Source organism: Falco peregrinus, chromosome 4, assembly GCF_023634155.1.
Source record: "Falco peregrinus isolate bFalPer1 chromosome 4, bFalPer1.pri, whole genome shotgun sequence".
Taxonomy (NCBI): Eukaryota; Metazoa; Chordata; class Aves; order Falconiformes; family Falconidae; genus Falco; species Falco peregrinus.
Window position 1 is genome coordinate 51,447,942 of NC_073724.1, and position 12,564 is coordinate 51,460,505.

At 37.3% G+C, this 12,564-nt stretch overlaps 1 protein-coding gene across 1 annotated transcript in view; it reads right to left on the bottom strand.

Annotated features, from left to right (window-relative positions):
• The window catches only part of VWA3B (von Willebrand factor A domain containing 3B), a 74,153-nt gene that overhangs the window by 558 nt on the left and 61,031 nt on the right, over positions 1-12,564 (bottom strand). Inside the window, exons 26-29 of the mRNA XM_055801535.1 lie at positions 12,120-12,244; positions 10,830-10,967; positions 10,214-10,308; positions 5,593-5,831 (exon numbers count right to left, since the gene is read on the bottom strand). Coding sequence (XP_055657510.1) covers positions 5,593-5,831; positions 10,214-10,308; positions 10,830-10,967; positions 12,120-12,244 — 597 coding nt within the window. The remainder of the gene's footprint in view (positions 1-5,592; positions 5,832-10,213; positions 10,309-10,829; positions 10,968-12,119; positions 12,245-12,564) is intronic.

Here is a 12,564-nt window from a genome sequence, read left to right on the forward strand (position 1 = left end):
TCAAACCAGTCTCCTTTTTAGGTATTCTCATTTACTAAGCTTGCAGCTCTTGTTATTCAAAATGCATCCTTTGTTCTTATTTTTCTTCAGGAATCATCTTCCAGACACTGCTGGGGACAGGTTCCAGGCTACACGGACCTTTGCCTGACCCAGTACAACCATGCTTACCTCCTCTGGTTTGCTATTAACTATACTGTGCCACTGAAAAGTCACTTTTTACAAACATATCAAATGAGAGCAGCCACTACTAGGCACCCTCCTGGCACAAAATGATGACAATCATAATGAATGAATGGCAATAAACTGGAAGCTGGAGGGAAAATGAAAGAGAATAAAATAGGAAGAAACAAAGTAAAGTTGTATATTTTGCTTCACATATTCCTTTAGGGGGGGATTTTTTGGTTTTCAATGATTGTATAAGAAACACTGGTGTAGTAGAAAACTAAACTGTGAGAGGCATCCAAAGACTAAAGATATGATATGCAAGGTAGGGAAGCAACAGCACAGACTGAGTACATAGAGAGTAAAATAATTCAGTATGATTAGTTTTAGGAATGCAAATCATCCATAGCTACCACTGAAAACTCGGAAGCTGAGGGTTTAAAAATCAAAAGCATGCCTTTGAAAATTGTCTTACAAATGCACAATGTCAGCACTTAGATACACAAAAGGAATATTGTGATTCTTCTTGGGCACCCTAAGAGACAGGAATCTGGAGTTCCTCTGTGTGAGGGTCAAGAAATTTCTTGACTGTATCCTATAAGCTGACAGTATCTGTCTGCAGTACAAAACCACTGCCGGACTAAAATACTGAAAGGTATTGTGGCCAGGCAGCTGCCTTGGATAAAATGAAAGCTGCACTGCTAAATCAGTGTTCACCGTCACACACAATTCACAAACTGTTTATTTTCTTTACCCAGTGTATGTGCCTTCTATATACCTTCCCAAGCTGTTGAAAGAAACCATTCTGTCTTGCTTTTAGAATCTGGAGAAAATTGCCCTTCCTCCTGCCCTCAGATACCCCAACACATGCCTTCTGCACCAACAGAACTGCATTGTCTTCCCTTGCATGTCTCCATGTTTCACTCTTTACGAGGGAAGAGATGGAAAGTTTAACACGCTTGCCTCTTTGGATGAGTGGGCAACCCTGCTAGAAGAGAGAGTCATTTGGGCCAAGTTGCAACATGGTATAAACAGAAAAACAAAATCTAAATCTGCAGGCTGTTGGGGAGCCCTTAACAACACACAGCTGCAGTAAGGGACAGATGCAAGCATAGCTGAATTGACATCAACTGCTTATTAAACAAGCCATGACCAACAGATGGGAACACTGCTTTATTAAGACAGCCTTCTCCAAATGCTGAATGAACTATCTGGGAAATGAGACTGGAAAACAAATGGGTGCTAAAAATGTAGAATCCTACTGTGGGAACCCAGCCAATCCACTAGACAGCCAGGTGCCACAGCTGTTACACTCTTGAACCCCATTCAGAGGAACCAGATTTGCCACAGAAAAGGATAGAAAACGATAATTTCCAAAGGTCTTCCAACTGCCCCATATTGGCAGTTACACTAATTATCAGTGCGATTGATTCAAGTCACAATCTCATTGTAAATTAAAAAGGGGATTTGGGCTCTTTTAGCTATGATTTGTGAATGCATCAGGCAATGAAGTCTATTACTGTGTATCATACCTGTACTTCACTCTGAATTGTTTGGTTTTTTACTGGATCACCATTTTGGTGAAAATCAACAAGGAAATTGTGTGAAATGAACATTGATTTTAGGCACTATGAAACAGAGAGAAGACTAGAAAAACAGGGAGAGGAATTTTTATGTAGAAACAAATACATGTTCTTTAAAGTATCTATAAAAACAATTATTGCAATAACCAATGACAGATCTTCGTGTACTTGTGATCTTGTTCAATCAAATAGTATTATTCGAGTTACCTAAACAAAGAATTAGACCACTAACGTCAGCAGGAATTTGCCAGGACCTCATTCACTCTCTTATAAACACACAGAGCATCCTGTCGTGGTTTAACCTCAGCTGGTGACAGTCCCACGCAGCTGCTTGGGTTGGGCTTACATATAAGCAGGTGGGTTGAGATAAAGACAGTTTAATAGGTAAAGCAAAAGCCATACACACAAGCCAGGTAAAACAAGGAATTCATTCACCACTTCCCATGGGCAGGCAGGTGTTCAGCCATCTCTAGGAATGTCGGGCTTCATCATGCGTAATGGTGACTTGAGAAGACAAACGCCATCACTCTAAATGTCCCCCCTTCCTCCTTGTTCCCCCAGCCTATATACTCAGCATGACATCATATGGTATGGAATATCCCTTTGGCTAGTTCAGGTCACCTGTCCTGGCTGTGTCCACTCCCATTCTCCTGTGCCCCTCTAGCACTCGCTGGCAGGGCCCAAGAAACCAAAAAGTCCTTGACTTGGTATAAACATCACCCAGCAACAACTAAAAACATCCATGTGCTATCAGCATTGTTCTCACACCAAATCCAAACCACAGCACTGCACCAGCTGAAACCAGGACAGTAACACAATAAGAGCGGCAAGCATACACATTAAAATAATAACGTGTTAAATGTAATAGTTCTGGAATAAATAAGACAAATTTACACATTGCCACAGTAATGAAGCTAATATACACTAAATATCTAACATGATTACTTAACCTTTATTCACTTCTGGTTTTTTCCCTGACTGGGAGCAACAAGAATGTGTTGTTGACTCTTCCTCATAATCAGGGATATTTTAGCTGAGCCCAAATCAAACCACATACATTCCATTCCAAAATGCTGCATTAATTCAGAGGACCCACAGCTCTGTGGAAATATAAGGCTTCATGGAAACACAAGGCTTCTTCAACCACCTATATAAGTGCCATGCAGCTGAATCATTATCTTGGAGAGCACAAAAATCTGTCTCTATACTGGGCAATGCTCCTTCAAGTTCAGGAGAACTTACTTCCTCATATAACAGATGAACATACAAATGAAAGCAGAACCGTAGGAAGTGTTGATTAACACATGGAGTAGTTACAAAACACAGCCCAGATTACTAAAAAAATATGTATGTATCTGGAGAGTTCATAAGAAGTGACAACACAAACCTCTGGAATAATAATGTAGGAATTGCTGATGGCATTAAATGCTTTTGACACATTATACACCTACACACATAGGGAAAACCATTGCATATAAATATGAAGAAAAAGCCTTTACTTCAGGCAAACAGATCAGGGCTACTGAGCTTTTTTGAAAGTTAAAAGATATCCAAATTATTCAGGTATTTGATATTACAAGGAAAAGGCTATGTGGCAGGACTATGCATCTTTCAGATAAACCAGATCCCAGTTTAACAGGCTGCTTTTAGAAATCTTGAAAAATTAAGTATAACTTAGTTACTGTAAAAGGTATTTAGGTACCAAAGTTATTAGTTTTAACTATTTATGGTATTTACAGGTATTCAAAACAGTTATCTGAGATGCTGACTATTTTTAAAAAAATCTGCCATTGTTATAAACAATCAAGAAATAATGAGGTAAACATTGAGGAAAACAATTAGTAGGAAAATCAGATAAGCGGTCACTCTGATGAACATTGGCATGTCTAGTGTATGAAGGGCAATAACTAAGATTTCAGGGTTATGTAGGTGTCTGAAGATGAAAACAGGGTGTTGCAGCTCATACATACTTTGGCAATTTAGGCTCCAGCCTAAATATATCCAGCCTTGTTTGAACATAATGAAAACTCCGTGAAGTGAAAATGTACTACTAGATACCTGATATTTTTAATATCTGGTTCACAGAGACTAACTGAGCCATTCATTAGGACAATAGAGCTTTCCAACACTTCACCTATGTTATTCAATACTTAATCATGTCAATATAATTAAATATGACTACTTCTGAGGGTAAGTGTTAACCTGTGTAGGCGAATTTCACAGATCTGGTGCTCAGCATATATTGGACTGCCAAACAGTAAGTGTAAACTGACAGTTCATACTAGACCCAAAACTTGGGCAGAAGGAAAAAACAATGCCAGGCAAATTTGGTTTTTTTGTTCCCTTCACTCTTTGAATTGAAATCCAGTTCAAACAGATGTATGTCAGGGGTCAAGTAATACATTTGATATAATTTAAAAAATTATATACACAAAATGCTATGCAATAATTAGTACAGTTTGAAAATGGGACAAATCTACACCCAAAGAGGACAAATACACAATCACATTCAGAAACTGGATAAAGAGATAGCTGATGAAACCCTGTGAGGATGACCACATAGTCTTATTTAACATCTTCATCAGCTCTCTGACTTTCCCCTTTCTGATAAAACACAGAAGGATATGTAAACAAAAATATACTTAAGCAAAAAAAAGCCATGTCCAATGTCCACACTGTCATAAGAGGACAGGGTACCTTCTTTAGCATGTTCAACGTGCATACCACCTCAAAGTCTGCTTAGAGTCTTGATAGAGTACTATGAGATTGCTTGGTAAGTCAAGGCAGGATTCAAGTGCATAGATAGCCACTACTCCAGTTTAATCTTTCCTTAAACCTGCATGGAATCAGTAACAGGACTTGCTGATCACATTAGCATTAATTCACATTTACTCAGCATCTGCATCTCAAGATGCCCAAGAGGGAGGAGTCTGGGATAACTGAGCATTTCCAGTGAAGTAGCCCTACCTGTGGAAGCCATGGTCTCTCACACAGCTACGGGACAAGCCCAGCACCTCTGTTTTCATATAATTCTGATCATCATAATGCCCATTATAAGCAATGTAAATGGAATTTCCAGACAATCTTTAAAAGATGAGTGAGAACACAGAAGGAAGGTTCAGAGGCACCAAATCAAGTTGATATACAAAATGATGATTGAGTGAATCTATAATCCACTACTTCTGGAAGCAAATAATTAATGAGGATGTTGAGAACATGTTCAAAATAGTAGGTACAACTAGCAGGTATGGATAAAAATCCTCTTATCTTTCCACTGACAGTAGGATCTTTAAAATGACGAGCTGACTGTGGCACGTAATGGCACAGCTACACTACCTCAGGTCTCTACTGCAGAGTGACAGCAAGTATAGATACTGATGTCAGCTTTAACTGACCGAGCTCAGACACTAAAAGCAATTTAACCTCTGAAGCATTGAGTTCCATATGCAATAACTTAATGCCTGCAATAGAGACATACCTCTAATGTAACAAGTAACACTAGAGGGACTGGAATATATACTGTGCTTGCTAGCAGGTGCTAAGGTTGGTGAACGTTGGTGTTACTGCATCATCACTGCTACTACAAATGTTAGGGAAATTGAGGTAGCTATGCCGGAACATGCGTTATTCAGTTCTTCCTTTGTTGTGGAAACACATACTGAGAATGATCAGTGTGAAGAATAGTTTCCAAAGGAGGTGAAAGAACCTCATCACATAGGAAATGGGAAAGCAAGCTGGTCTAACACCTAGAAATGCAGAAACCTGGTTCCTTGTGTGGGGATAACTGAAGGCCCATCAGATCTGTTTAATGCCTAATATTTATAATTTTCCAGAGCTACTTCTTTACCTCCAAATTCTTCTCCACTGCTAGGCAGTGAATTTCTTCCTCTCTGTCTCACTTCCCTTCTGGAGACAAACAAAACATCATCACAGTTGGACATCCTGTCCCTGGGATGTCTTTCATCTATTGGTCTCTTCTTTTTCTTTTTTCCCCTATCTTCTTTCACAATACTTTTCTTTGCTTCTTCTCCTCCTTCATCTTCTACAGATGAGTGAGAATAGGGCTTTGTGGTTTCTCTGTCCAGGCTAGAAAATTAGAAAGGAAACACACTAAGCTATAAGCGCACATAACGAGCCATTTAAAATTCTTTTTTACATGACATAGATTTCACCTTTTTCCACATCTCACAGTACTGAAAAGAGAAGGGCTTATCACACTTCTGACCATTTGACAGGGCTATAAATATCTTACAATTTAGTTGCCCTTTTATTTATAAAATCAGTAAAGATTAGCCTAAAACAGGGCTCTGGCCCCTAATTCTCTCTACCTCTTACAACTCAAAAATGAATTTGGGCAGTAATTGTCTTTTGTGGCCCCAGAGCACACAGTGTTTTACTTTGCATATGGAATTCATTAGTTACAATTGCAGAGTGCCTGTTCTGCCATAATTCCTTCTTTCCACTGTGATGGCAGGAAACCACCCCAAACATATGCTAGCATCTGATATTAAAATGATGAGAGCTATATTAGTACTTCTAAAGATTAGTGGATTAAGCATGACGCCTAGTACACACCACATGAACATCAAAAGACAATCCCAAAGAACCTAGAGCTGACGAGCTATTGTAACACATCTATGTGCACCAGGGACTCCCTGTCAACAGGGAAGCATGGGCTATCCCTTTTACTTTTTTCCTTCTACAAGATTCAGCATACAAAGAGTTTCTCAAAAACTCAAAAAGAGTTTCTAAAATCATATTACATGCAAATTTTTTGTTTCCTTTCTGATTAAATGATGCTTCTACTTTGTTTCTGTCAACAAAGTCAGCATGTTCTCATTAGAACCCATGAACAATACGCTGAACTATTCCCCTCTGATAAGTGTGACGTGGGAGGTAGGAATCTATTTTAGAATATAATAAATAATGTTTCAGTGGGGAGCACACTTCCATGCCCTCTAAAAGGTAGGGGGTCTAATGGAAACTCTCTCAGTCTGGGCTGGAGCACTGCTACAGCATTGCTAATATTAGTAACTGATTAACGGGTAACTAATGAAATACAGTTGTGTAATGGCTTTGAATGTACACCTTGGCATAAAAGGAAAACAGTCATTCAAAATGGCATGGCAGTTACATGAAGAAACAAATATAAAGTAAAACCATGGCCAGTACCAGCTTTTTGTGATGCAGCCACTGAGTTAACATAGTCAATGCCCAGAAGAGGATATTATGTATGTCTATATGATAATAAAGTGACATGTTAAGCAGCAAGAAAGGAAAGAGTTTTCTCTTTACAAGTATGTGGCTTTACAGGGAACTCAAAGCCTAGCTGAGAATGTTACAAGCAAAAGACAAACATTCTGAATTAGTAAGCACGTTGTCAGGGACTGCCTACTCAAATATTGCAAAGTAATTTACTGTAAAGTGGTAGATCCAAGAAATAGGAGACTTAAAAGACTCAACTATAAAAGCTCTATAGTAACCAGGCTTCTATCGTTAATTCTTGGAAAAGACACTAAAAATTCAGCAGAACCAGGTATGACACATCACGTGGAAAAAGACGGGGAGAAATTTAATGCAGTAGATGATGGAGTTGGGAATGTGCAAAAGAAGGTGGTGTGATTCTGGCAGCAAACTGTGGAATATTGTGGATCAGTAGTGAGCATCAAGGTTTTTATTGGCATGCCAATGCTTTTCCATCTGGGTACCTGGGGGTTAGGTCTATGTTGCGTATATGCTAAAATTCACTATTTATGTAGTTTATCCAATGCCAACAGAGAACCCTGGGAATCCCAAAAGCTCAAATATGTCTAGTTCAGGGCTTTAAGTAGGTATCTAAATTAATCAAGTCTGAGTTTCAGATGCTTAACTCTCTTCATCATTTGTTATTAGCTGCTTTACACATTTCACTGCACTCCGTACTATAAATCTCAACATTCAGTATACATCCATGCACTAGCACCTAAATCCCACTGTCAGAGCTGCCAAAAGCTCAAGTGTTACTGCTCTGAGTTCCACAGCATCCCTTTGTGTATCTGGGCCTTGGAGTGCTTAATACACTAGCAATCAGATGTAAGTAATAGCATCTGAGAAAATGTTGTTTGGAGGCACTTCTCATGTTCCTTTAATGGAAGTAATTCGAGGACAATCCAAATAGTGCTATCCTCAAAGATAGAGACATTTTTCAGTAAAAACATTGTCATTTCAAATACGGTGGTTTGTTTCTAAAATCTACAACAGCTGTGAGAAAAAGCAGAAATGAAGTAGTGAAAACTTCAGACCTTAAAACAACTGTAAGACATTATATGCTCAATCATTATGATTACAAAATTTATGCTCTATTCCAGGCCATGCTAAAAACTGGTTTAGGTTGGTTTAAAGGGGGTTAAATGGATGCCTTAACTGAGAGTCCATTATTTTGTGCTGTGGTAACAATATTATTTGGAATATTTTATTTAGATTTCATTAATTTAATTTCAGTCATCTACTATACAAACTGGCCAGTGCATTTACAAACAAATCAGTGTTTACTAGATTGAAACAGTATATAGAAATTTACAAATGTGGTTTGAATATGCAGTTTCACATACTATTTTACCCAGAGAGCTGCCAGATTTGATATCACTTCATCTAAAATGTAGGTCTAATGAGTACATTTATTTCTTGCTTGCAAAAATTTAATACATTCATTCCAGTAAGTTCTCCAAAGAATTCCATAACTCAATTTTCTCATCATTTGTGCATAACAATGCAAGTCAGCTTGCCAATAACATCTCTTTGGAGAATGAATATTTGATATTAAAGCACTCAGTCATGAAGGAAAGCATGTAGAATGAAAGATAGTTTTACAGATTATGCATTTAGTCACATCTTTTCTTAATAAGGTACCTCATTTAGAGTATAATCCAACTCAGTGGAAGGGAAACTTCCACTGATTTGGTTGGAACACAGCTCAGCTACATACTTGATTCTTTTCAACTGGTTGTGTGCATTAAGTAGGAAACTGTGGTCTTCAGGTTTGCTTTTTGGTGAAAAGAAGCTGACATCATGTAGTTGATCTGGCCTCGAAAAAGGCATTGATATACTTGGTGTATTTCCAGATTTGGAATTCTGATCAGTAAAGTGGGGGTATTAATTTGTTTATGTGTTGTGGCTGCAAGCTGGCAGAAAAGTGAGTTTCAAACTGTGCTGGAATCACTACTAGAAAATGTGTGGGAAACAGGGCTTGAATCAGCGCTGCTTTTTTGTTCCATCATTCTCGGGGAATCCATATATCAGCCTACAACTGGTGCCCTTGCCCATCATTTTTAGGTGTAATCTTTAACACTGATCTTAATATTAGAATATTTCAATAAAAATGAAGTACTTCTGAACTTGCCTTTAAAGGTGGGATTTGTCTTGTTCATGCAACCTCTTTGGGAAGAAATCTCCCATGACAGAGAAGATACAATTCTTTGGCAGCGGTGCACATACTACATTGACATACATGGAAAAGGAAACCCTTCAGTCTAGAATCCCTAAAGGATGTCAAGGCAGATGGAAGATTCAGAACAAAAGTATATGTTTCCTCACACAAAATGTGAAACTGTACAACACCTTCTGGGAAGAGGCTATGGATGTCAAAAGTTTACATGGGTTCAAAAAAGTAACCTCATGAATTTGTGGAAAAAAATCCATCAAGGCTGTTTAATATGGAGACTCCAATTCTGCTTCAGAAAATCCTTAAATCACAAACTTCTGGAGTCTGGGAATGTATTCTGGAGTAATATCCCTAGACGATTGTTCTGACCTTATTCTACTTCCTAAGATTTGCTGTTACTAGCTGTCAGAGATTGTTGGTGCTCTGAAGGTCAATACTAACAATTGAATGTTATTTCAAATGGATTAAACTATAACTTAATACAAGATGAAAAAGTAAACACCACTTGGAACCACTGCATGTTCAGCATGCACTTCACATGAGAAAAATGTTACCCCTGAGGTACATAATTCTGCAGAAGTTAAGTAAGGGCTCATTCCTGCACGGTGTCCCCATCATTCTCTAGATTTAAGCCCAGTAGAAGATTCAGTATCTTAGAAACAATTTGCAATTTAATGCATAGTTTTATATCTCAACAGATGTCTTAAAAGAAAAGTAAGATCTACAATTAAAAGAAACTCCATCTTACCTTCCAGCAATCCTCTAACAGCTTCCTGGGGCTAAGCTTCAAAAATTATCACATGCCCCCAGTGTCACCAAAATGAAAATAGGGCAATACATTGCCAGATAATAAAATGAAGACAGTTAATGCTCTTCTGTTTGATATGCTTGTGGGTCGAATCACTTGGTTGCATGTGTACAGCAAGCCAGTTCACAACTGTAGCTAGGGTACTACATATGGAAATCTGACAGCATAGTTCAAGCCATAGGGCAACATTTAGAATTCATCTAAAATATTTTTTGCATCTTTCAGTTCAAGCATACTCACGTCATATAATCCATTTGCAGCATTCTTATGTACTGACAGGAAAAGGCATACTTATTCTGGCTGATTTTAATAAGCCCACTTCTTACACAGTGTTCCTGCAACAACACAACATTTGTCTAATTTAAATCTAAATTTGAGAAACTATGAAGATACTTACGTATAAAAAGTCAACTGTTTTAATGTGACTGTAATCAGCCTTTAAACGATGAAGATAAAAGTTTCAAGTACAAAGTACATGTTCTTAACATGTGCTATGAAAATTGCACAAAATTATCATAATGGCTTACAAACAAACATAATGAAATGAAGACTATACTGACTGTGATAAAACTCCCTATGTTTCTCATTTTATCAGCATGGAACTCGTGAAAGCCACCAAATGGATTATAGAGGAAAAAACAGAGTATGATTTAAGAATAAATTATCCTACAGATTTCTTGGTCTTGTTTATTATATGAGCTCTTCACTGAGTCCTGAAATCTGATTTACTTTGTTTAGCTGGAGACAGGGATTGGGACAGGGAGCTCATTAGCCTAGAAAATTGCATCTGTCTCATCAAAAACAGAACAATGGTAATACCATTGCCAAATCGGTATCACCTTTTAGGCTTACTTACCTTCCTGTTGTTGAACATCAGAACTGTGTAGAGTTTGTCCCCCGTTTCCACCCTCTTTGGTGTTGCTATGACAATGGCAGGCACATAATGTTCATTTCCTGTCTCTGTCCCAGTTCTGGCAAACACATAGTCTCCAACCTGCACACCAGGAAAACACTGGTTTGCAAGAACCATGTAACTTGTGAGTTTTACGAGACATAAAAGGTAGATATTTTTCCATGAACCGTCATTCTAACATATTCCCATGCTTTAATATGGATCTTTAAAAGAAAAGAAGAGCCTCATTCTTTCATGTACTGATCACTCACAATTTCCACTGAATCAGGGAGAGAACACGAAGGAAAAATAAAGGACAGAGCCCTACTAAATGTATCAGGACTCAAATAGCAAGCTGAACTGAATGAGGAAACTCTTATAACTTTTCACTCCCTTGGACTTTGTGCAAATTTATATGTTTCTAATAAGCTTTTAAACCAATCTTATGAATTTTAGACAATTCCATATATAACTGACTTAAAATTATTTTTAAAATGAACGCAAAAGTCACAATTTTCTATGAAATTCTGCAGATCTCTTCTAGAGTTGGATGCTCCCCTTAGAGAATACCAGGAACTACCAGATCAGGATTTGCCTCCATTTCAAACAGAAAAAAAGGCATGTCTCTAGTTTTAAGTTTAACAAAGCAGCTATAAAAATGCTTCATGTATTCAAAACAGCTGTATCCATTCTGTATCCTTTCTGTATCCATCATCTCTCTCATGTGTAAAATAAGAAACACCTGAAAAAACAACTGTGATTACAGATAGTCAGTTGATAAATTTTAAATTAAAACAGAAATGGAATAATTTTTTTTTTCATTATTGTTATTTGCCTTAGTATAGGGTTATTTGGATTTAAAATATGCTGTGAAAAACAAATGTTTACAACCTGCTGTACATCACATTGTATATAAAAGTCTCTCCTTGATTTGTAATCTATGTACTAGGAAACAATCATTCTGCTGGTAAATAGCTCACCTTTCTTCTATAGACAGGCAAATATTCACGTTTTATAAAGAAAGTAATATAGAATTCTAATAAACAAGGGAATAGGATTACAACGAAAAACAAGCTCCAAACAAATGAAAAATAGCACGTTGAAAATAGCACAATATTACTATCACTAAAAAATCTTCTTTAGAATAAATAATGTATTTAAAAGAATAAAAATCCTATCCTTTATTCTATGTATAACCAAATGAACAAAATTAAAAATGCATATTTGATGTCATAAAATAATACAATTTTTCACCTGCAGATACGGGCATGGCCTAGCACCTCCAACAGGTATAGTGAACTTCACAGGCACAGTCCAGGTCTCCCCATTGCTGAAGTCAACAAGTGCAGAAGTAGAACTGATACTCTTTACCATAGTTCCTAAAAACCACCAGAATAAAATATTCAAATTATTTTTCTTTTACCCCTGGTGGAATTTTTTTTTTTTAAATGCTATAGGCTGTCACACATCACAGAGGTCAAACATGTCTATACTACACATTCTTCATTTTCATTTAGCTAGGTGAAACTGTGCTAAGGCAATTGAGAAATATGTACCTAAAAAAACTACATAGAAGCTATTCTTAATAATGCCATAAAAAAAAAAAATAAGAATTTTCAAGGCCAGGTCTGAAAATTGTAAGTTGATCAGGTGGGTGGTAATCGATATAACGAAACTATTACCACAGTTAAAAACATGG